The sequence below is a fragment of the Balaenoptera acutorostrata genome, chromosome 3 (assembly GCF_949987535.1).
Source record: "Balaenoptera acutorostrata chromosome 3, mBalAcu1.1, whole genome shotgun sequence".
NCBI lineage: Eukaryota > Metazoa > Chordata > Mammalia > Artiodactyla > Balaenopteridae > Balaenoptera > Balaenoptera acutorostrata.
This window is the reverse complement of record NC_080066.1, coordinates 30,541,235-30,567,208: the sequence shown is the minus strand read 5'-3', so window position 1 is coordinate 30,567,208 and position 25,974 is coordinate 30,541,235. Positions and strand designations below refer to the sequence as shown.

The 25,974-nt window shown below is 43.1% G+C and overlaps 2 protein-coding genes across 4 annotated transcripts in view; one reads left to right on the top strand and one right to left on the bottom strand.

The window, feature by feature from the left end:
* The window catches only part of LOC103011768 (putative protein FAM90A7), a 76,799-nt gene that overhangs the window by 48,060 nt on the left and 2,765 nt on the right, over positions 1-25,974 (bottom strand). For all 3 annotated transcript variants that reach the window (XR_009007628.1, XM_007167484.2, XM_057543672.1), the window contains exon 2: positions 19,304-19,386. Coding sequence is in view for 1 of the 3 variants with exons in the window: in XM_057543672.1 (XP_057399655.1) it covers positions 19,304-19,342 (39 nt within the window). In the remaining 2 variants the exon portion in view is untranslated. The remainder of the gene's footprint in view (positions 1-19,303; positions 19,387-25,974) is intronic.
* Positions 15,355-15,534, top strand: LOC114236024 (cytochrome c-like). Its single transcript, XM_028162954.2, has one exon. It carries the CDS (start codon positions 15,355-15,357, stop codon positions 15,532-15,534), a length of 180 nt encoding a protein of 59 aa, XP_028018755.1.

Sequence of the window (25,974 nt, the reverse complement as noted above, 5' to 3'; positions counted from 1 at the left end):
GAGAGGTGAAGAAAAGGGAACCTTGTTACACTGTTGCTGGGAATGAAATTTGCTAACAGGCACTCTGGAGAACATTATGAAGGTTCCTTAAAAATAGAAAAATAGAACTACCTTAGGATCCAGCAAATCCACTCCTGGGTGTAAATCCGGGGAAAACCAGAAATCAACAAGACACATGCACCACAACATTCACTGTAGCACTGTTTACAAGAGGCTAGACTTGAAAGCAACGAAAGTGTCCATCGAAGGATGAATGGATAAAAAACATGTTGTACATATATACAATGGAATATTACTCAACTATGAAATGAATGAAATAAGGTCATTTGCAGCAACTTGGTTGGACCTTGATATACTCATACTAAGTGACATAAATCAGACAGAGAAAGGTAAATGTCATATGATATCACTTAGAGGTAGAATCTAAAAATTGATACAAATGAACTAACTTACAAAACAGAAACAGAGTCACAGATTTAGAAAACAAACTTATGGCTACCAATGAGAAAGGTGGGGAGGAGGCATAAATTAGGAGGTTTAAATTAGCATACATATTCTTTTTTTTTTTTATAAGCACATATTTAATTTTTATTTATTTATTTATTTATTTTTGGCTCTGTTGGGTCTTCGTTTCTGTGCGAGGGCTTTCTCTAGTTGTGGCAAGCGGGGGCCACTCTTTATCGCGGTGCGCGGACCTCTCACTATCGCGGCCTCTCGTTGCGGAGCACAGGCTCCAGTCGCGCAGGCTCAGTAGTCGTGGCTCACGGGCCTAGTTGCTCCATGGCATGTGGGATCTTCCCAGACCAGGGCTTGAACCCGTGTCCCCTGCATTGGCAGGCAGATTCTCAACCACTGCGCCACCAGGGAAGCCCAGCATACATATTCTTATACAGAGAAAATAGATAATCAATAAGGACCTACTATATAGCACAGGGAATATGACTCAACAGATTCTAATAACTGAAAAAGAATATGTAAGAATATGTTATGAATCCAAAAAAGAATACATAGACGTCTTTGTGTAAGTGATTCCAGTTGCTGTATTCAAAAGAGGAACACAACTTTGTAAGTCAGCTATACTCCACTATACAATGAAAATTAATTTCAAAAAAAAAAAGAGAGAGAGAGAAATAGTTTCTAAATTGCTTCAGGCGCAGTGCCCCAAACTGGAGTCACATCCCTGGAGCCAGAACTGGCTTGGGTCCCAAGGCTGCACTGTCATTGGGCTGAGTTGGGGAGACAGTGCCAGCAAATGAGGGGCCCCTGGAATTGTACTGGCTGACCCCACTACACAGATCCAAAACCTCCAAGTCCAAGCAAACCGCCCTACTGCTAAAACATGGCTCAGACACCCAACGGATGGTGGATTCCCTGGGCTGGAAGAGATTTAAAAAGTCACCTGGTCTCCCCATCTGCTGGTGCTGGGGTTCACACCTCTAGCCTTTTTTTAGAGTTGCCCCACCGGCTGAAGACAGTACCCTCAACAGCCAGTTTTGCACGTCTTGGAATTTGTCCGGGGGGGATGAAGGGGAAGGTGGGGAAGGAATGAGACACAAGCCCTAGGGTCTTGGACAGGCACATTCCACTCTAATTTCCAATCAGGAAAAGGACTTTCCCTAAGGCTCAGGTTGCCCCAATTACCAGAGTGGGGTATGAAGAAATCCTGCCGCTTTGTGGCCAATTCCCGAAACGACAAATTGAAAACTGGTGCTTGGGAGAACTGCAGAGTCACAGGCCCTCGAGGCTGTAAATGCCACCTGCATCTTGGGGTTAGTTATCGAAAATGACTTCAAAACAGGGCAGAATTTCGAGAAGCAGATATCAAGATGTAAATTTCATTCACAGTTTTTTTTTTTTTTAAAAGCCCACCAAAACCTGCTCAACATCGCAAATTCTAGGGAAATGCAAAAACACTACAAGGAGGTATTACCATTGAGGCAGGACGACCATCAGCACAAAAGTCTAAAGGAAGAAATGCTAGAGAGTACGGGGAGAATATAGAACCGTGGCACACTGCTGCTGAGAATGTAATTGCTAACTGCCGCTCTGAAGAACAGTATGAGATTCCTTAAAAATCGAAAAATAGATCTACCAGAGGGTCCGGCAATTCCACTCCTAGGTGTAAATCGGGGAAAACCAGATTTCGAAAAGACACATGCACCCCAACATTCACTGTAGCACTGTTTCCAAGAGCCTAGACTAGGAAGCAAAGAAAGTGTCCATCGAAGGATGAGTGGATAAAGAAGATGTGGTACTTATGTACAATGGAATATTACACAACCATGGATATGAATGAAATAAGGCCAGTTGCAGCAACTCGGGTGGACCTATATACGATCATACTAACTGACATAGAGAAAGAGACTTATAATATCACTTACAGGTGGAATCTAAAAATGGATGCAAATGAACTAACTTACAAAACAGAAACAGAGTCACAGATTTAGAAAACAAGTTTATGGCTACCAAAAGGGAAAGGTGAGGGGGGGGGGAGGCATAAACCAGGAGGTTGAAATTAGCATACATACACTTCCATAGAGAAAAGAGATAATCGATAAGAGTGCCTACTGTATAGCACATAGAACTTGACTCAACACACTGTAATCACCAGAAAAGAATACATAAGACTGGTAAGAATCTGAAAAAGAATATATAGATGTCTCTCTGTAAGTGAATCAAGTGGATGTACACCAGAAATAAACACAGCATTGTAAGTCAGCTATACTCTGCCGCAGACCGGCTGCAGAAAGCTAGAAGTTCCTGGCGGTGAGGGGTAAGGAACTGAAAAGCACCAGTATGGGGTCAGAAGGGCCAAGACAACTGATGGTTGCAAGGCAAGTTTATTCAAAGAGCATGAATGTATATATAGGTTTAGTACGGAACGAATATCAGACAATACATCAGTAAACCTTGTATTTCCACATAATTCTGTCGCCACTATCTATGCGCCACTATCTATGTGTCAGCATGCCTTATGGGCCATTCTTTGGAGATACAGACTTCCCCCTCAGGGCAGCACGTCCTTCTTCTGGGGAACAACCAGGGGCTCTTAGATCCAGAGCAGGCACCTGGAACGAAACTGGCCGCAAGCCATTTTCCTTTTTTACGCTCAATACCGCAGCGTCAGGGGTGCATACCAAGAAAGAGACAAGCAGTTCTCCGGAAAGCAGAAAGCTGAATAAGCTTACAGCTTGGGGGCCACCACAATACTCCACTATAAAAATAGAGATAAACTACAAAAAGAGAGAGAGAGAAATTCTTACTAAATTCGTTCAGGGGCGGTGACCCAACCTGGTGTCACATCATGTAGATGCAGAGCTGGCTAGGGTCCTAAGGCTGGACACTCCTGGGGCTGAGCAACCTGTGAGGATGTGCCAGCGAATGCAGCCCCATTGGAGTTGTACCGCCTGGTCCCCACTCCATGGGTCCCAAATCTCCAGGTGCAGGGGAGCCAACCTACAGCCAAACATGCCTGTGACCCCAAGGATGGTGGACTGTCTGGTTGGGAAGAGTTTGGAAAAGTCGCCTCTTCTCCACATCTCCTGGTGGTGGGGTTCCCCCCCCCAGCCTCTTTCCTTAAAGTCTCCCCACCCGGGGAAGACAGCACCCTCAACAGCCGGTTTTGCACGGCTTGGAATTTGTCCGGGGGATGGGGGGAAGGGGGGGAAGGAATGAGACACAAGCCCCAGGTGTTTGGAGAGGCACATGCCACTCTAATTTCCAATCAGGAAGAGGGCTTTCCCAAAGGCTCAGGTTGCCCCAGTAACCAGAATGGGGCTTGAAGCAATCCTGCTGCGCTGTGGCAGGTTCCCCGAAACAAGTTGAAAACCGGTGCTCAGGGACACTGCAATTCACAAAGCCTACAGGGTTGTAAATGACACCTATCCTCCACAAACGTCTTGGGGTAAGTAATCGAAAAGGACTTGAAAACAAGGCAGAATTGCAGGAACCAGATTGCAAGAGGTAGATTGGACTCGCCTTTAAAGCACATGAAAAGCTGCTCAACATCGCCAATGATTCAGCTGGCCAAAAAGGGCGTACTGGTTTTTCCTTAATATATTAAGGAATTAAATGACAAACTGATGTTTTCTCTAAGTAACAAACTGACGCTGACCCTACTAAGGCCTTGATGCTGTCCCTAACTGAGGCCCTGACGCTGAGCCTAAATCCCTGAGCTGTCCCTCATCATCCTCAACCTATCCCTAGGTAACGACCTGATGCTCTTCCCTAGCTAGCGCCCTGACTCTGTCCCTAACTAATGAACTGACGCTCTTCCTAAGGCCCAGATGCCATACCTAACTAACACTCTGGTGCTGACATTAACTAAGGCCCTGACACTGTCCCTAACTAAGGCCCTGACAGTGCCCCTAACTATCACCCTGAGCTGGTCCCTAATGGCCTGGTGCTGCCTGAAGGTAATGTCCTGAGACTGTTCCTAACTAATGTCCTGACACTGTCCCAAACTATTACCTTGATGCTCTCCCTAACTAAGGCCCTAACACAGTCCTTATCTAAGGCCCTGATGCTGTCTCTATCTCCCTGAATCTGTCCTTAACTAATGACCTGATGCTGTCTATTAAGTAATGAGCTGACACTGTCCCTAACCATCACCCTGATGCTGTCTCTAACAAAAGTCTGACACTGACTTAAGTGCCTGATGCTGTCCACTAGTAAAGCCCTAAACCTGTCTCTAAGTAACGACCTAATGCTGTCCCTAAATAAAGTACTGATGTTTTCCCCCAGCTCTAGCCCTGATGCTGTCCTTAACTAATGACCTGATGTTATCTGTAAGTAATGACCTGATGCTGTCCCTAACACCTGACACTGTTGCGAACTATTGCCCTGATGCTGCCCCTAACTAAAGCCTGATGCTAACCCTAAAAGTCCCTGACGCTGTCTCTATCACCCTGAACCTGTCCCTAAATAACAAGCTGATGCTTCCTCTAAGTAACAAACTGATGTCCCTAAATAAGGCCCTGACGCAGTCTGTAACTATCACCCTGGAACTGTCCCTAGGTAACGACCTGAGGCTCTTCCCTAGCTATTGCCTTGACACTGTCCCTAACTAACACCCTGATGCTGTCCCTAACTAAAGTCTTGATACTGGCCCTAACTATCACTCTGAACCTGTCCCTAACTAACAACCTGATACTGCCTGTAGGTAAAGACCTGATGCTGTCCCTAATACCTGACACTGTCCCTAAGAATCTGACACTGTTCCTTACTAAGACCCTAACACTGTCACTTACTAATGCCCTGACACTCCCTAACTAATAACCTGAAGCTGTCCTTCACTAATGCCTGATGGTGAACCTAACTAAGGCCCTCACGCTGTCCCTAAATAAGGGCCTGATGCTGTTATTAACTAAAGCCCTGACGCTGTTCCTATCTCCCTGAACCTCTCCGTAACTAATGACCTGAGGCTGTCTGTAAGTAATGGCCTAATGCTGTCCCTAACCAATGCCTGATGCTGTTGCTAACTATTGCACTGATTCTGTCCCTAACTAAAGCCCAACGCTGACCCTAAGTCCCTGATGCTGTCTCTAAATGTCCCCCTGAACCTGTCAATAATGACCTGACAAAGTCCCTAACACCTGAGGCAGTACCTAACTAAAGTCCTGATGCTGTTCCCTAAGCTCTCGCCCTGACCCTGTCTCTAAATAATGCCTGTAGCTGTCCCTAACTATTGCCCTGATGCTGTCCCTAACTAAAGCCTTACCATGTCCCTAACTAATGCCCTGACGCTCTCCCTAATGATCACCCTGATCTGACCATAAGTCCCTGATGCACTCTATAACTATTGCCCTGAACCTGTTCCTAAATAACGACCTTTCCCTGTTCCTAACTAAATTCCTGATGCTGTTCCCTACCTATCCCTCTGAACATGTCCCTCAATAAGGAACTGATGGTATCCCTAACTAAAGACCACATGCTGTTCCCTAGCTATCACCTTGAACATGTCCCTAAGGGTCTAACGCTGTCCCTAACCCTAACCCTGAGACTGTGACTATGTCCCTGATTCTGTCCCTAATAATCACTTTAAACCTGTCTCTAAGTAATGACCTGATGCTGTCCCTAAGTCCTGATGCTGTTCCCTAGCTTTAGCCCTGACGTTGTCCTTAACTAACCACCCGACAATGTCCCTAACTATCATCCTGACGCTGTCCATAACTAAAGCCTGATGCTGACCCTAACTATCGCCCTGATGCTGGTTTGAACTAAAGCCAGATGCTGACCCTAAAGAAGTCTCTGACGTTGTCTCTATTGCCCTGAACCTGTCCCTAAATAAAAACCAGATGTTTTCTGTAAGTAAAGAACTGAAACTGTAATCTAACTTAAGGCTCTGACGCTATCCCTAACTGTCACCCTGAACCTGTCCCTAGGTAACGACCTGATGCTCTTCCCTAGCTATCGCCCTGCCACTGTCCCTAACTAATGCCCTGAACTGTTCCTAACTAAGTCCCTGATGCTGTCCCTAACTAACGTTCTGATGGTGGTCCTAACTAGCACCTTACTCTGACCCCACCAAAGGCCCTGTTGCTGGCCCTAAGACCCTGACGCTGTCCCTAACTCAGACCCTGACGCTGTCCCTAACTAATGACCTGGAGCTGTCCATAATTAATGCATGATGCTGAACCTAAGGTCCTGATGCTGTCCCTAACTATCTCCCTGAACCTTTCCCTAACTAACGACCTGAGGCTGTCTGTAAGTAATGACATAATGCTGTCCCTAACTAACACCGGATGCTGTTGCCAACTATTGCCCTGATTCTATCCCTAACTAAAGCCAACACTGACCCTAACTCAGTCCATGATGTGGTTTGTAACTATTGCCCTAAACATGTTCCTAAATAATGACCTGAGGCTGTCCTTGATGCCAAAAACTTGGCCTCTGTGCACTGGTGCTGAATCAAATCTCAGAGACATCGAGATTGGGATGAAGTAGAAATGAATAACCTTATTGCTTTGCCAGGCAAAGGGGAACTTAGCAAGCCTGTGCCCCTCAAAACTGTGTTCCCAACCTGGGCAGATTTGGTGAGGAGTTTAATAACAGTGGTTCAAGGGCAGGGTTGCTGATAAGATTAGGGTGTGTGCAGGGCCTGTACTCCTTTAATCTGGCCTCAGGAGGTCTCCTAATGAGTTTCTCTGGTTCCTTTAATCTGGACTCAGGTGGTCTTCTGTGCAATGAAAAATGCTAACCTCTTCCATTTGTTGGGGGTTTTAGTTCTGCAAAGAGCTCAAAGATATTGTTATGTATACCCCTTGAAGAGGAACCAGGACCCTGCCCCAAGGCTACACTATTGTTTTTGGCTATTCCTCCTTTGTCTCTGCATCCCCTCCATTCCCTGACTAGCAACTGTTCGAACCTGCCCTTTGGAATTCAGGAAAGTTCATGGAGGCTGGAGTCTATTCTTTGTAAGAATTGGGTGACACAGAAAGTCTTCTGTGCCAAGGAGTCCAACAGGGTCCTGCTTGGTTTCACTCCCCCCTTTTCTTTGATACTCCTCAATCTTGAGGAGAATAGATGTCCTTCAAGTAGAGGAATAATCGTTTCAGACAGAGACATTAATCATAAACTCAGCAGGGGATCTCGGTTTTAGGGGGACACGTCTTTCATCCCCATTTCGGTTTTATCTTTCCCCAAATCTTACAGGGAACAGGGTGACAACCGCTCTGGCTACGTCCTGCTGAAATGGGGTGTAGGCCTGCCTAAATTTTGGGGAATGGATACCGAATTAGTAATATTTGAGTTCCAAGTCCTGGATCCGATTCTTGTATGATTAAGATCTCAATCCCTTGGTCCGCCATTTTGGTGCAACAGACCCAGTTAGAAGTAGGAGGAGTGACAACTGGAACTTCCAGAATGGTCACTTAGTTTTACCTTGGATGTCTGAATCATGGTTATTCCATTTTGAATTGCAAATGTATTCCCCTCCTGAATGGTCAAAGCATATGTACAATGCATTTCAAAGGCCACAAAACAGGCTGCTTTGGTCAGTAAAGTTTAAGTTAAACCATGTATAAGTCAAAGTGACTTCCTCATATCTCAATATGTGCAGGTTGTTTTTTTCATCATTTTCCATTTTGATTGCAAGTCTTTCAATAGAAAACATTGATAAAAATACCTATCCCTCAATGCCGGGATGATTCAGCTGTTTGCCCCAAGAGTAGATTATGTCCATCAGGGCTAGGCCTCCTTTCTATTTGCCTAGTTAATCCACGTTGGGGAAAACTGATCACGTGTCATGAACAAGCTCAGAGGTATGTTAATGAGGAAACACTTTATAGGACATACATTTTATCATTTATACCCAATTGTCACACAAGCATTGTACATGTGCTTTGAGGCCTAAAACAAGCAGTGATACATCATAAGTAATTACACTCTGATAACTTCTCTAGGTAATTTCCATATCCTCCTAAACATCAGGGTAAAATTGTGGCTAACACAATAACTTTCAAAAATACAGACTTCAATTAACAGAACTAGAATTTCCTATCTATTGAAGCATAATCTTTTTTTCCTAAAATTACCCTCATCTCCATCAAACACAGCCAAATCAAGACATCTGTATCCAAAATAAGTCTGGTTCATTGACCACATAGGCTCCTCCATATTGTCTCTGGTGTAATTCCTCAGAAGGAGCCTCAGACTAAATTCCTGAAAGGCCTCTCAAGGCCAGGAAAGCCATGCCAAGGGCTAGCCATCAGATTCTGCCTTGGTGCATTTCTCTTTTCTAGAAGTCCCCAAAATATTGAGATTCCTGGACATGCCATGAGATAGTCTTTCCCATTCACCTGATAAGATTGTTCAGAACCCAAGTGTCTCCAATATCTGGAGAGACCAGGAAGAGAGAAAAGAAAAATATTTCAATTTCACCTATAGAGTATAATTCACCCAATTGCTCTAAGTCATAAGTAGCTTGAGGGGAATGGCTCCCCTATGTCTGGAAAACACAGATCAAAACCAGTAATAATAATAAAAAAAATTATGACCATATTCACCAGTTCACTCAGTAACTAATTCTTTTGTTAACTTTTTATGAAGTCATCAGATTCTCCATAAAGATTTTTAATTTCTTACCCAGTTCGGTGGTATGATATGAAATTTATCACAGACCTGTGTTTGTCAAAAGGTCCTTCACATAAATCTTCTTGAAGATGGAGCACTTTTGCAAAAGTGTTAGAGCACAACAATAACTGTCTATAAATCACGGAAGGACTTAAAAGGTCACAGTTAAACATTTGATCACAGTGTAATTGACAAAAGAAACTTAGTTATCGCTGTGACATGCAACATTTAAAAATAACTAGAATTATGAATGATAACATTTTGCCAGGACATACTAGATGTTTAGGAATTCCTTGTAATTTAACATACTAATCAAACATTTCTCTGAAATGCCTCAGGGGCCTTCTAAAGCATCTCAAAGTTAGCTGGAGGTCAAAAGAACTGTTAGAATCTGCCAAACACATGTGCAACAACTACTGAAGCCTGCGCACCTAGAGCCTGTGCTCTGCAACAAGAGAAACCACCGCAATGAGAAGCCCACACACTGCAATGAAGAGTAGCCCCCACTTGCCACAACTAGAGAAAGGCCACACGCAGAAACGAAGACCCAACACAGCCAAAAATAAATAAATTTATTAAAAAAAAACCTGCCAAACAATACTTACTCACTTAACCAAAGTGAAGAGATTTCAAAGGCAAATACAGATCACCTAAAGGCAAAGGAGCTCACAAGCTGTTATCAAAAGGAGTGATCCAAGAAAACTTTGGAGGGAGAAACCAAATCCAGTCTTGCACTAGCCCACTTCCAAGAAAATCTATTTACCCAGCTAAATTTAATCCAATCTTAGAAAATCCTGATCACGCACAACGCTTTTCTCAGTGTCCCCATTTCACAAACTTTCCATCATCTTCTATATCCATCTTATTTTGCCCCTTATTTTTTCCCCATTCAGAAACAACCAGCTCTAGGACAAAAGACTTTCTTTTCTCTTTGTACCATCAGCCTGTCACTTAGCTGCTCATTTTCTTTATTATGTAGTTTCATAAATGCTTGAACATATGGAACTTCTTTTGTCTTTTTCCTCCTGTGACAAAACAACTCTGGCTGAAGGATAGTATAGTAATTTAGGCTACCATTCAAAGACCACCTTTCCTCATTCTCAAGAATGTACATTGGCCACACAAAATTACAACAGAATTTCATTCTTTTCTTAGTCATAGGTTTACAACTATAGGTAGACCAGTCTGCCAGGATTTTGCACAGGTGGCTACCAGGTGGAACTGAAGAAGCGCTTCCCATGTTTGATCGATAGAACACTCACGTGCAGACTAAGAACAAAACAAAATACTCGCCAGTAATGGAAGCCTCAAACCAAAGGAACCAAAACCCAAACAGTAACCAAAAACCAAACAGCACAAGACTCAAATCGGCTTCCAAGTCTCAACTTAGCCTGTGACCTCTGTCCAAGTGGTGCACCTTCCAAATGAGATTTCCTGAAATGAAAAATCACCCAAATGGGAATCAAGGTTCCCCCAAATGTACAGGGCTAAAAGGACCTCAGAGTGCATGCCGGGGGTGTTACCACACACTGGTCAAGGTGTCGCAACACCCCAAATGCTCCTTTTCTGGTTCCCCAAAATAATTCTTTGGAGTAGGACATTCAGGGCGGTCCAAGCAGGAGGAAGAAAGGAACGTCCTCAAGGCAAAGATGGCCTCGGCAGCTTCTAGGGTGGTCCTTCTTTTGCCATCTACTCCTGCCCCAGAGTTCCAACTGCTGGGATGGTGGATAGGGTATAACTGGGGCTTGGCCCTTCCAGGCAAGGGTCCCAGGAGATCTGGCCTCTAAAGGAATTCTCCAACCCTCCACGCTCTTGAAAGAGGCTAGCGTGGAGAAAGTCTCGGAGCATCCGATCAAGTCAGGGGACCCGCAGGGGCCGTCCCCAAGTCAGCCCCACATTGGATGCCAAATTTGATGCCGAAAACTCGGCCTCTGTGCACCAGTGCCAAATCGAATCTCAGAGACAGGGTTTTGGATGAAGTAGAAAAAGCATAGTTTTACTGCTTTGCCAGCCAAAGGAGGACACAGAAAACTCATGCCCTCAAAAACTGTGTTTCACAATGTGGGAGGGTTCTGTGAGGAGTTTTATAGCAATGGTTTAAGGGCGGAGCTGCTTATAAGGATTAGGGTATATGCGGGACCTGCACTCCTTTAATCTGGCCTCAGGTGCTCTCTTGATGATCTTCTCGGGAATGAAGAATGCTAAAATCTTCCATGGGGAGGGGGTTAGTTTGGTAAAGAGCTCGAAGATATTGTTATGCTTATCCCTTGAGGCAGAACCAGGACCCTGCCCCAAGGCTGAACCATTGTTTCTTGACTGTTCCTCCCTTATCTCTGCATCCCCTCCCTTCCCTGATTAGCAACTGTTCGAATCTGCCCTTGGGAACTCAGGGAAGATCATGGAGCCTGGAGTCTTTCCCCAACAAACAAGAAACAGGAGACATGGGACAGGCTTCCATGCCCAGGTGCCCCACAGGGTCCTGCTCGATTTCACCACTAGGCCCTAACCCTGACACTAACTATGGTCCTGAGCTGTCTGTAATGGCCTGAGTTTTCCCTAACTATGGATTTAACTCTCTCTCTAACTAAGGTCCTAATGCTGTACCTGACTCAGGACTGAGGCTGTCTAAGGCCCAGACGATGTCCTTAACTAATGGCCTGAACTGTCTCTAAGGCCTTGACACAGACCCTAAGTAAGGTCCTTATGCTGTCCCTAAGGCCCAGAGGCTGTCCCTAACAAAGACCCTGCGGCTGTCCCTAACAAAGGCCCTCAAGTTATCTTTAACTGAGCGCCCCCCCAACCAGACTCTGTCCCTAAGCACTTGACTGTTTCTAACTAAGACCCTGAGCCTGTCTTTAACTAATGGCCTCCTTCCCTAACTATGCCCCTGACACGGTCCCTAATAACCTGAGCTGTCCCTCATTAATGCCCAGACGCTGTCCATAACTGTCGACCTGAAGATGGCACTAAGGTCCTGACAATGTCACTAATGGCCCAAAATGTCTCTTACTAAGGTCCTAAGTTACCTCTGAGGCCCTAAAGCTGTCCATAACTAAGTCCCTGACACTGTCCCTAAGACCCTCAAGTTATCTTTAACTGAGGTCCTGACATCACTAAGGACTTGATGCTGTCTCTAAGAACCTGAGGCTCTCTTTAACTAACGGCCTCACTCTTTCCATAACTATACCTTGATGCTGGCCCTAAAAAAGGCCCTGACACTGGCCCTAACAAATGCCGATGCCATCCCTAATGTAGGCTTTGATGCTGTCAGTAACTAAGGCCCTGATGCTGTCCCTTATAGCCTAAGCTATCACTAAATAACGCCCTGATTCTGTCTGTAACTAAGGCCCTGAATATGTCCCTAACTAAGCCCCTGATGCTGTCCCTAACTAATGACCTGAACTATCTCTTATTAAGACCCTCAAGTTATCTCTAACAGAGGCCCTGAAGCTAGCCCTAACTAATGTCCTGACGCTGGCCCTAACTGAGGCCCTGAGGCTTTTCCTAACTAAGGACTTGACGATATATCTACTTGAAACCCTGACACTGTCAGTAACTATCTGACTCTTACCCTAACTAACACCCTAACTTTGTCCCTAACTAAAACTCTGACACTGGTTCTAACTATGGCCCCGACCTGGCCTGAACTAAGGCTCTGAAGATGTCCCTTAGTAACAGCCTAAACTGTGTCTAACTAAAGCCATCAAGTTATCTCTAACTGAAGCCTTGACGCTGTGCTTAACTAAGGCGTGTGGCTGTCTCTAACAAAGTCCCTGACGCTGTCCCTCACTAGCACCCTAATGCTGGCCCTAACTTAGGCCCTGATGATGTCCCTAATAACTTTAAATGTCCCTCAGTTGCCCATGATCCAGTCTAGAACTAAGGCCCTGAATATGTCCCTAAGTAAGTCTCTGACCCTCTCCCTAAGGTCCTGATACTGCCTCTACTCAAGTCACCAACACTGTCTATAATAATGGCCTGACTTTTTCCCTAACTAACACGCTTTTGTTGTCCCTAATGCCCTGACACAAGTCCTAACTATGGCTCTAATCCTGGCCCTAAGACCCTGATGATGTCCCTAATAGCCTTAAATGTCCCTCAGTACTGTCCTGATCCTGTCCATAACTAAGGCCTTGAATATGTCCCTAAGTAAGTCTCTTACGCTGTCCCTAAGGCCCTGAAGCTGTCTCTACCTAAGGCCTTGAGACTGTCTATAATAATGGTCTGAATCTTTCCCTAACTAACACCCTGATGCTGTCCTTAGCTAAGCCCACACACTGGCCATAACTACGGCCCTGACACTGCCCTTTCTAAGGCTCTGACGATGTCCCTAAGGAACAGCCTGAACTATGTCTAACAAAGGCCCTCAAGTTATCTATAACAGAGGCCCTGACACTGTCCCTAACTTAGGCCTTGACACTGTCCCTTATAGCTTAATCAGTCAGTAACTAATGCCCTGCTTCTGTCTGTATCTAAAGCCCTGAATATGTCCCTAAGCCCCTGACGCTGACCCTAACTAATGTCCTTATGCTAGCCCTAACCAAGGCCCTGAAGCTCATCCTAACTAAGGACTTGACACTATGTCTACTTTAAAGACTGACACTGTCCTTAATGAAGGACCTGACTGTTTCCCTAACACTCTAATTTTGACCCTAATTAATGCCCTGATACTGGTTCTAACTATGGCCCTGATCCTGTCTTTAACTAAGGCTCTGAAGATATACCTAAGTAACAACCTGAACTGTGTCTAACTAAGGCCTTCAAATTATCTCTAACTGAAGCCTTGACACTGTCCCTAACTAAGGACCTGATGATGTCCCTAATACCCTTAGATGTCTCTCAGCATCCCCCTGATCCTGTCCATAACTAAGGCCCTGGAATGCCCCTAAGTAATTCTCTAAGGCTGTCCCTAACTAAGGTGCTGAAGCTGTCTCTACCTAAGGCTCTGACACTCTATGTCCTGACTCTTTCCCTAACATCCTGACACTGGTCCTAACTACAGACCTGACACTAGCTCTATTAAGGCCCTGATGTTGTCCCTAAGTAACTGTCCCTAAGCCTGAACTGTGTCTAACTAAGACCCTCAAGATATCTCTAACTGAAGCACTGACACTGTCCTTCACTAAGCCCCTGATGCTGTCCCTAGCTAATGGCCTGAGCTATAACTTAAGGCCCTAACCATGTCCCTAAGACCCTGACACTCTAACTTAGGCCTTGACACAGTCACTTACAGCCTAAGCTGTCACTAAATATCACCCTGATCCTGTCCATAACTAAGGCCCTGAATATGTCTCTTAGTAAGTCGCTGACAATCTCTCTAACAGCCTGAATTGTCTCTTACTAAGGCTCTCAAGTTTTCTCTAACAGAGGCCCTGATGCTGTCCCTAACTAAGGCCTGAAGATGGCCCTAGCTAACACCCTAACACTGGCCCTAGCTAATGCCCTAACGCTGGCCCTAACTAACACCATGAAACTGCTATGGCCCTGATTCTGTTCATAACTAAGGCCCTGAATATGTCCCTAAGTAAGTCTCTGCCACTATCCTTAACTAAGGCCCTGACCCTGTCTAAATAGTGGCCAGACTCTTTCCCTAACACACTGATGCTCTCCCTCACTAACTCCCCAACAATGGTCATAACTATGACCCTGATGCTGCCCTATCTAAGGCCCTGATAATGTCCCTAACTAACAGCCTGAACTGTCTCTTACTAAGGCCCTCAAGTTATCTCTGAGGTCCTGACACTGTCCCTAACTAAGGCCCTGATGCTGGCCCTTACTAAGGCCTCGCCCCAGGGTTGTTCCAGACTGCTGGGCAGTTTTCTCTTGTCCACATCTCTAGCCAGATGCCTGTCATTGGCCAATCTAAGATTCTGTGATGCAGTGGTCCCATGTGGGATGTGCCTTAGTAGGCTCACCTGCGGGAGGAGGGTCATGGCCACTCCACCCTCCAAGGGACCACAGCTCAGTGTGGGAATCTCTCAGCCAGTGTCTGAACACAGGGTTCTATGTCCTTGTTTGTTTTAAAACCCTTGGAGTTACCTCTAACATTTTTTAAATGGATCTCCCCCTCAGCATATTTATAATATAAATTATTTACCGCATTAAAATTCAGGAATGACATTATTAGAATAAGCAGGAAGACACAGGATGCCCCCCCACCACCACCAATGATCTATTACTTGGAGGATCATAAAATTCTAATGAGAAGGGGATTCGAGAGCGGGACGTTCAGCTTGCGAGCGGGAACTTCTTAGTCGTACACGGAGAAAGAATGATTTAAAAATGGGTGATGTTGAGAAGGGCAAGAAGATTTTTGTGCAGAACTGTGCCCAGTGCCATACTGTGGAAAAGGGAGGCAAGCACAAGACTGTACTTCCCAAGAAGTACATCCCTGGAACAAAAATGATCTTTGCTGGCATTAAGAAGAAGGGAGAAAGGGCAGACTTGATAGCTTATCTCTAAAAAGCTACTAATGAGTAGTAGTTGGCCACTGCCTTATTTATTATGAAACAAATGTCTCATGACTTTTTATGTGTACCATATTTAAATTGATCTCATACACTAGAATTCAGATCATGAATGGCTGATGTAATATTTCTGTCCTGATTTAAATAAGATTGGCTTGTGGCTAAATGAATATGGTCAGCTTTTTGAATTTTGATAGTAATTCTGGTTCAACAAGTACTATCACTGTTTTCCTCTTCTAAAGAGATGATTAAACTTGAATAAGGAATGTTAAACTTTTCAGGGATATGGTGAATGCCTTCTCAAACCCTATAGGAGATTGGTTTTATATTTAGATTTCTATAACTGGTTATATTAATATATTTAAATATTGAGACGCTCCCTTCACTGTCTCATAGACCAGCAAGATTCACCTGTGTTTCAAGTTGTGTTCATTCACCTGTTAAGTCAAGGGCTGAAGAAACACTGACAATGCCTACTTTATCTTTCTGGTCTTAACTATGCCAATTTAATTAAAATTCTCCATCTAAAAAAAAAAAAAAATTCTAATGAGAAAACACCCACTCTCATCACCCTCTTGGGCATCAGCACAAGGTGGGAATCAGCTGCATTCTTTATTTATCCCTCCGATTTTTCCAGAACCTTTCCTTCAAGGAGAAATCTCTGGGCTCTGCAGGAACTACGAGTGGTGACCATCAGGTAAATCTGAGACTGAAAAGCAAGAGACGGGAGGAGATGAGAATTGGTGATGGGGAGAAGCAGGGGAGTCCAAATTCAATCTCAGGCTGAGAGTCTGGGTTAATCTCCAACGAAGGTAAGGACCACCAGGAGCTGGCCCCACTGGCTTTGTCACCTGGTGTGGGGATTGGGGACAGCCAAACCACCATGGCCACTCTCAGAGAAGTAAAGAAGGTGAGAGGGCACCCCTGGCAGCCAGATTGAAAGTGGTCACTGCTATGAAATAAGATGCCCTTTTCAGAAAAGCGAAGGATGTTCTCTTCATTCTCAAAGACTTGCAAATACTCTGTGTTCTTCCGGAGGCATGCTGAAGCCTTCAGTGTTTGAGAGCAGTATGGAAGGAATCTGGGCTCAAAACAATCCAGCACTCACTCCTTGAGGGTGCTGAGGATGACCAGTGTCCACCCCTTGGGTGCTGTGGGGCCTGAAATCCCCTTATCACCTAGGATGGGAGGGGCCACACACACACTCCCCTGGACCAGCATGGGGGCTGGGCTGGTGGGCTACAGACCTTTATCAGATACATGATTTACAAACATCTTGTGTAATTTTGGATGGTGGATTACCTTTTTCCTTGCTCCTTTTATTCACAACAGTTTTTTGTTTTGAGGAAGTCCAATTCATCTATTTTGTCTTTTGTTGCTTGTGCTTTTGGTAGCAGATCTAAGAAATCATGGCCAAATCCAAGGTCATGAAGATTTACTCTCATGTTTTATTCTCCAAGTTTTATAATTTTGGTTCTTACATCTAGGCCTTTGATCCATTTTGAGTTGATTTTGTATACAGGGGGAGGTAAGGATCCAACTTTATTCTTTTGCATGTGGGTATCCTGTTGTCCCAGCACCTGTGCTAATTGTTTGGGAGAAAATATTTGCAAATGATGCAACCAACAAGGGCCTAATTTCCAAATATACAAACAGCTCATACAACTCAAAAAAAAAAAAAAAATCAAAAAATGGGCAGAAGCTCTAATTAGACATTTCTCCAAAGAAAACATACAGATGGGCAATAGGCACATGAAAAGATGCTCCACATCGCTAAGTATTAGAGCAATGCAAATCAAAACTACAATGAGGTACCACCTCACACTGATCAGAATGGCCATCATTAAAACGTCTACAAATAAATGCTGGAGGGGGTGTGGAGAAAAGAAAACCCTCCTACACTGTTGATGGGAATGTAAATTGGTGCAGTCACTATGAAAAACAATATGGAGGTTCCTCAAAAAACTAGAGTTGCCATATGAACCAGCAATCCTACTCCTGCGCATATATCCAGACAAAACTATAATTCAAAAAGACACATACACCACTATGTTCATAGCAGCACTATTCACAATAGCCAAGACATGAAAACAACCTGAATGTCCATCAACAGAAGAATGGATAAAGAAGATGTGATATATATATATACACACACAATGGAATGCTACTCAGCTATAAAAAAAGTGAAATAATGCCATTTACAGCAACATGGATGGACCTAGAGGTTATCATACTACGTGAAATAAGTCAGACAGAGAAAGACAAATACCATATGATATCAATTATATGTGGAATCTAAAATGAGACACAAATGAACATATCTACCAAACAGAAACAGATTCATAGATATAGAAAACAGACTTGTGGTTGCCAAGGGGAAGAAGCAGGGAGGGATGGATTGGGAGTTTGGGATTAGCAGATGCAAACTATTACATATAGGATGGATAAACAACAAGCTCTTACTGTATAGCATAGGGAACTATATTCAATATCCTATAATAAACCATAATGGAAAAGTGTATGAAAAAGAGTATATATATTTATATATATATATATCTGAATCACTTTGCTGTACAACAGAAATTAATACAACATTGTAAATCAACTATACTTGAATAAAATAAATTTTAAAAAAATTAAGTTGAGATTATACCAATTAGTTTGAAGGCACTTTTATAAAGTAGGCCTTATTCCTCTTGTCCTTTCATACTTGGACAAATGTATAAATAGACAGAAACTAAACCAGGACTACTCCAGTCTGAACTCATATCACACAGAACTTTAATTGTTGAACAAACCATTAACACCAGTTACACCATTGGGATGTCCTGATGCAACATCAAGGTTGTAAACCTTGTATCAAGCCTGCAGAATCCACTAAATATGGAAATTCAAACTGAAATGAAGCCAGATATCCCATGACTTCTCCAAAACTAGTTATTCGACAATCAGTTGGAAACCATATGCAATCAAATGAATGTAGACAGAAACAACTATACCCTTCCTTTTTTTTCTTTTTAGATGAGGATGGTATTTAAGGTGATGTCTTGGGCCATTTCAGGGAGTTACTCAATTTCCTGGGTAGCTCCCACGCACACAGGAGGAGCACATGTCAGTTAACTTGTTTGTGCAACTATGTGAAGGTAGTTAATACCACAAAACAGTATACTTAAAATGAATTAAATGGTAAATGTCATGTTTTGTATTTTTAATAACAATGAAAAAAAGCGCGTAGTGCTGATATTTGTTACAACATAAATGAATATTAAAAACATCCTTAGTGGAAAAAAGCCATACAGAAAAGGCCACCCAGATCCCATATTCATCTTGTCTGCTTTAAATCCATAAAGGTTGTCCAAATGAGGGAAAAACTCAGTAACGGTTCCAGAAAAAGAAAACTAGATCAGGATGGAAAAAGACATTTTCATACAGTTGGGACAGCAGGTGAAAGTTGACGTGGGCCTGTGTATTAAATTATAATGTGAAAATCATGATTTCCTCATTTAGGGGTTATGTGCTAGTTCCTCAGGAGAATGTCCCTGTTTTGGGTAAAACACACTGAGCATTTTGTGTGAAGTGGCAAATGTGAGTACTTTTTGCCATTACTGAAAGTTTTCCGTACACTTTAAATTACTCGAAAGTGAATTACTTTTCAGAACAACCATGTCAATACCATACCAGAAAATCAGATAAGACAGCCATCAAACTTTATTATAGAGGCCAAAACTTACCCAGACCAAGTTCACCAAGTAAGTGATACTTACTTCCCTTGTAGGAGTCCACATGATATTAAGAGGCACCATGGGAAGAGTATAGTAGCTACCATGTCTTGGGTCCTGTGGATTACCTGGGATGCAGTAGAAACAGTGAGCTTTTAGCATTACAATTTTTCACATTACTTCAAAAAACATGTTAAAAAAATAAATTCAGTAAAGTTGCAAAGTATGGAATCAATATGCACAAACCAGTTTTGTTTCTATACACTAATAACAAACAATCAGAAAGAAAAATTAAGAAAAGAATCCCATTTACAATTCCATCAGAAAGAACAAACTGTTTACGAATAAATTTAACCAAGGACATGAAAGACCTATACTCAGAAAACTATAGGATACTGATAAAGAAATTGAAGACACAATAGAAAACAATATTCCATGCTCATGCATCAGAAAAATTACCATCATTAAAATGTTTATTCTACCCAAAGCCATCAACAAACAGTGCCAGGAAAACTAGACACCAGACTCCAAAGAACGACACTGGTCACCATCTACACTGCACAAAAACTAACTAAAAGCCCACAAGGTTCCATATTAAACCCTTTCTCTCCTAAGTCCCCTGAAGATGCACCCCACCCACCCAGCAGTCAGCTGCACTGGAAGTTTCTCCCCACTTGCTCACTTCTTCCTCTTGTGGCATCTCCTCACCAGTGGGTCCTGAGAAAACCCAGCTCCTGTCAGCGTGGACACTGCCCTATGGTCCAGAAACCTAAGCCCTGACGGGAGACAAAGCTCCTTGTCCACTTGTCACGGAGCAAACTGTGGGTAGGATGCACCTGTGCCCGCAGGGTCAGAGAGGTGGGTTCAGCGCCCCCTGTGGGACATCAGAGAAGTGCCAGGAGCACCGCACTCACAAACCCAGAGGCCTCATCCCAAATGCAGTTCTGCTGTATATACTAAGTTTGAAAATCCAAACTGAAATGGAGCCAAGTATCTCACAGTATCTTCTCAAAAGATAGTTAAGGAACAATTAATTAGAAACCATATGTAATGAAATGAATGTAGACACAAACTTTACAACTTAAACCAAAATTCACTCAAAATTGCCCATAGACAAATTTAAATTACCAAACTATAAAAATTGTAGACTCTGAGAACAGAAGAAAATCTACATGACCTTGGGTCTGGTAATCCATTTTAAAACACACAACACGAAAAGTCTATCAACAAAAGAAAAATAATTAATAATGTAGACTTTATAAAATTAAAAATTTCTATTCTATGAAAGACCTTATTCAGAAAACCACAAACTGGAAGAAACTATTTCCAAAACACATATCTGATAAAGGATTTGTACGCAATTAAAACTTGGTAAAGACTGAAACACACACCTGGCCAAAGAAGATAAACAGAAAATAAGCATACAACAATATACTCAAGATGCTGGTGGAATGCAAGTACAACCTACTTTAGAAGACAGTTTGGCAGTTTTTTCCAAATCTAAACAGTCTCACCTTAGGATCCAAGAAGCGTACCTCTTGTATTTAGACAACTGTTTTGAAAAACTGTTCAAACAAAAACTAGCATTAAGTAATGCACAGCAGCTCTATTCATAATGGCTAAAAACTTAAAGCTGTCAGGATGTCCTTCTGTAAATGAATTCGTAAGCAAATTAGAGGACATACACCTCAAGGGGAGCAGAATACACCACCCTAAAATACGCCCATTTGACAAAAGGATTATTTTGGACTGATTAATTAAAAAAATAGCAGACCCAAGAGAATCCTTGAAAACCAAGTAGAAAATGCCCTTTTATGAAGTAAATTTACATATACTAAGGATATCTCCATTTGTAAGGGTGTGTCCCTCTCTGGACCAGGAACTGAATGATGACTAAATATCAAGAAAAACTTGTCAATGGAATAGGCCTGGATGTAAATCTGCATAACAACCATACCCTTGTTTACTGTGCTTCGCCTAATAATCTCTCTTAAATGGCTTCCTCCATTCCCTAACATCTTTCTTTTGTTCTCAGCTGAAGGTAGTATTTAAGGTAATGGCTTGGGTCATTTCAGGGAGTGACTCAGTTTTCCTGGGTATCTTTCAAGTATACAGGAGGTATGCATGGTATATTTGAAACTTCCGATTGTTTTTCTCCAGTTCATCTCCCTTTCATTACAAGGGGGGTCCCAGTGAAGAACATAGAAGGGTAGAGGGAAAATTATTTTTCCTCTCATAAAATGCAATGCAATAGTATTCGGAGATATAAAGGAATAAACCATCAACCCGTGCCGAAAAAAAAAAAAAAAAAAAAGGATAAATCTAACACATTGCTAAGTGAAAGAATCCAGTCTGAAGTGCTACACACTGTATGACCTCATTTATATGACATTCTAGCAAAGGCAAAACAGACATGGTAAACAGTTTATGGAATATGTGGTTGAAATAGTCCATATGATACTTTAGTGGTGAATACCTGTCATTATGCATTTGTCTACACCCACAGATTTTTACAACCCAACAAGTAAATTATAATCTATTCAAATTTAGTTACTTAGGATATGGGAGTTCAAAGACTGGAGTAGAGAATATAACAAAGAATCTAACTGATTTAGAAATGTATGAAAAAACTCACTGTTGGTAGTGGGACAAAATGGGCTGACCTAAATTAACTTTGGAAATGAACGGAATCTGTAAGCCAAAGGCAAAATGTACCATACATAAACAGTGGACTCTAAGTTCTTTCCCATGGTGGGTAGTAGCTAACAGTACTGAAACTACTGTATCAGTAATCGAATGGAACAAGCACTGAATTTAATAAATGACAAATGGTGGAAGCCAGGTTTCTTACCACTGGAGTGGGAAGTTACAGACAAAGGGAGAAGGTTACAATATCCATATCATAACAGATCAGGTTGGAGACATCAGTATAAACTATCTTCAGCCTAATAGAGATACACATAGTTCCACATGGAAATCTTTATAATTATGTGTATATGTATAGGCTGGGATACGTGCATGTATTTCCACGCATTGTCAGCTGAGCCTATTTAGCTCCCACATGTAAGTTTTTAATACTATTCTCTAATGAGAGGAACAAGGGCTCTTTGAAGAAAGGGCTGATACTAGGACTGAGACAGTAAATATGTGAAGCAGGATAATCTTAAAATATCAGAAAGTAAAAAAGTACCAAAACAAAAACAAAAACACTTAAGAAAAATTATGTAAGATGAGAACAGGAGCAAATGGAAAAAGCTCTCAATAGCCAAAGCAAGAATGAACTAAGCAGTCTAATAACGCAGTACTGGATTATAACCAGAAGTTTACAATAATTGTTCACATGTCCAAAAATAAATTACACAGTTTTTTATGAATGGTGTTAAATAGAAATCTCCTATGCAGAAAGATTCTAAACAATTCACATAGACACTCAGCTGTCCATCAAGGATGTGAAGCTAACTCCCCTCTCAAGTGTGCGTTCTGCATTATGACTTCCTCCTAAATAAGACACACAGGATGGACATGGGGAAAATATTAACCTCACTGTGGGAAAACTTGACAAACACTACCTCAGCTAGGTGACCAAATTTAAGAATATACGTGATAAATTCCCTTGAGAGCCTGTTCTCTTGATATATAGTGAAGAGGACGCACTTTACCTCTGTAATCTGCATTTTCAAAAGCCACGTCTAATCACAACAAAAACACCAAGAAAATCCCAGTGCAGGGCAGTCTACAAAATACCTGACCAGTCCTCCTCCACACTGTCAAGGTCATAGAAACAAGGAGAGTCTGAGCAACTGTCAAGGCCCAGAAGAGACTAAACAGACATTATGACCACATGTCCTTTGTGATCCTGGAACAAGGAAAGGTATAACAACGGGAACATGAATATGGACTTCAGTTAATAATAAAGTATCAGTATTTGTTCATTATTTGTGATGATTCTGTAGAAAATTAGACAGGAAAAATTAAAAGTCAAATAAGAGAAACCTATTGTAACAAACTGGAAATCTAGAGGAAACAGGTGATTTCTTTGTAAAAACACATTACCAAAATGGACCCTAAATTAAGGAAAATACAAAAAGACTAATTAAACACTGGGGAACCTCTTCCCTCTACTGGTTATCCTCTATCACTGTTCCAGGGTTTCCCCCTCCCAGGACAGGGAGAGAACAGGGACAGAGCTGTTTGGCAGCTCCCCAAATATCTGACCCCACCCAGTATCTTCATCTCCCCCAGCCATGCCCCACCCAGTGAGGACACCTGAGGATGGATCAGGGATTTTTTGATTCAGATGTGTCAACTAGGACTTTTTTTTATTCCCAGTGACTGGACACACTTACTGAAGTAAAATAAATTAGTATCTCTTGTAAGGGTAGAAATAAATTAATACTGGCAAGTGGCAAGTTTAAGAATGGGTTTGGACCTGGCAGGTCCAGTGACTCATACTATCTCAGTGTGGTCTTGCTCCTTTCCTAAACTCTGTCCTTCTCAGTGCCTTTGGGTGATCCCATTCACAGGCACAGTCTCTCTCACTGCCCTTGGGCCAACAGCAATTCTAGGCTGACAACCGCTCACCATCCTTTTTCCGAGAAAGAGCTTCTCCTTTTCTTGGATACCAAGAAAAGTCATGGTTTTAAATTCCTTTGGCCTGGCTTGGGTTACATTCTCATCCTTGACCCATTACAGGAACCAGAAGATGGAAAATGGGACTGGCTAGATGTGGGTTGTAAACCCATCTTCGAGCTGGGTGGAACGTGGGGTCATCCTTCTGGAACTGTTTGGACTGGAAGCAGGTGAGATGTAATTCCCAAAGGAAAACTGAGGCACTAGACTTGGGCATGAGAACAGATGCTGGCTGAGAGAAAGCAGCAGATTCTATGTCAATGACAGCTCACTGCACAGCACAGAATCTGACACAAAAGGAAAAAAGGGGTTCACTTAGGGTCAAGGGCTGCAGCTACTCATCCAGAGTGCTCTTACTGCCCTCTCAAGACCGCAAGAAGTTCTTTCACTTGCTGAAAAGGCAGGATTGTTGTTGGTGATAAACTCAAAGTCTCCTGCCTTGGGCATCAGGTCCTCACATCTCAGGGTTTGGCCCAGGATAGCCTATGTGCCCTCAGAAGACACACAGACCTCATTCCTGCCCCTGAGAGGTGGGAGCCCTTGCGTCATGCCATCTCTCTGGCCATATTAATTACCTACCCCTGAAGAACAATGCTGCTCATTTTCCAGTTTCTTCTCTCTCCTTTACTAAGGGAAGAAACCAAATGCTAGGGTGGTAAGGAAACTCTTGTGCAATGAAGTAATGGGAGGTTCAAGAATTATTCCATGCCATGGAACCCATAATTGGCAGGCTTTCCAGAGGCCACATGGATGCATATGGCTCTCCAAGACCATGCAGCCTCAGTATGAACCTCCCATTGGGAGGCCCAGTTACTCCCATATCTTTGATTCTTAATGAATATGAATGTCAAAATTTCTAACAACTGAAGGGACAAAGGATTGCAGGGCCATGGTCTGCTGTATGGTTGTTGTGTCAGGGACACACTCAGATGTTTAGTGTTATTACCTCTCTTGGCAGGCTACGAGGCTGTGAAGGCTGTGAAGAGGAGGACCTTTTCTCAACCACATGGACACTGATAGTTGAAACATCTCAAAGGAATGTCTACACTGCCCAGGTAGCTGTTCCATTGCCCAGCAGCATGGTCAGCTCAGTAACTGTCCATGGGGTCTTGACAGGGCCCAGGCTGGACTGAGCTAGAGGACCACAGATGCCTGCCTGGATGCTCAGAGGTCAAGGACTGTCCTGCCTGGAACTTGATTGTCTACTGGTGCCCACTCAGATGGGACAAAGCATGCCTACAGTCCCAGGAGGGTCCCACCAGCCCTCAAGTAGGCTGGGGGCTGGCAGGTTGTTACACCCAGTCCTGCATAAATCCACACATGTCCATTGAGTGCCCTCCTGTCTGGGCTCTGCTGGAACCTGGGGCTGCCCAGGCAGAGTGGAGCCAGCACCACCTTTCCCAGATGGGAGAGCAGGAAGAAACCTGCATGACTTGACACCTTCCACAACCCTTGACTAACATCGAGTTTGATTTGAAACACTCAGAAACAGTACAGACATTTCATTCTTCTCTCAGAGCCCAGGACTCGGGGGTAGAAAAACAGTGGTCCAGCTCAACTCCCTGACTCATGTGTGACCCTGGGCAAATCGTGTCCATCCTGGAGACCTCGGAGGAGGAGAAGGGAAGAGCAAAGGGGGCCAGTTATGCTTAAACCTAACCCTAACCCTAAAGAAATCTAATCTCTAACCCTAACACCCTAAGCTCAGACCCCTAGACCCTCTACCCTGACCCCTGACCCCTAAACCCTGACACTGACTCAAACCCCAGACCTAAACCCTAGCCTAGTGGATACCGAGGGTATGTACCCTGGAATAAACCAAGGGACTCATGACCTTGCATTCAGCAATAGTGTCTTATAGCTCACACTAAAGCTCAAGCAATGAAAGAAAAAAAATGGATCAATTGGAGTTCCTCAAAATTACAAACCTTTGTACATCAAAAGAGGCTATCCAGAAAGTAAAAAGACAGCCCAAAGAATGGAAGAAAATATTGGCACATTATATCTGATAAAAGCCTTTATCCAGAATCTATCAAGAACTTTTACCACTCAACAAAAGAGCAACCCAATTTTTTAAATGAACAAAG

Excerpts from the sequence above, each read along its gene's own strand:
- LOC114236024 (XM_028162954.2), top strand. The coding sequence starts at position 15,355 with ATGGGTGATGTTGAGAAGGGCAAGAAGATTTTTGTGCAGAACTGTGCC.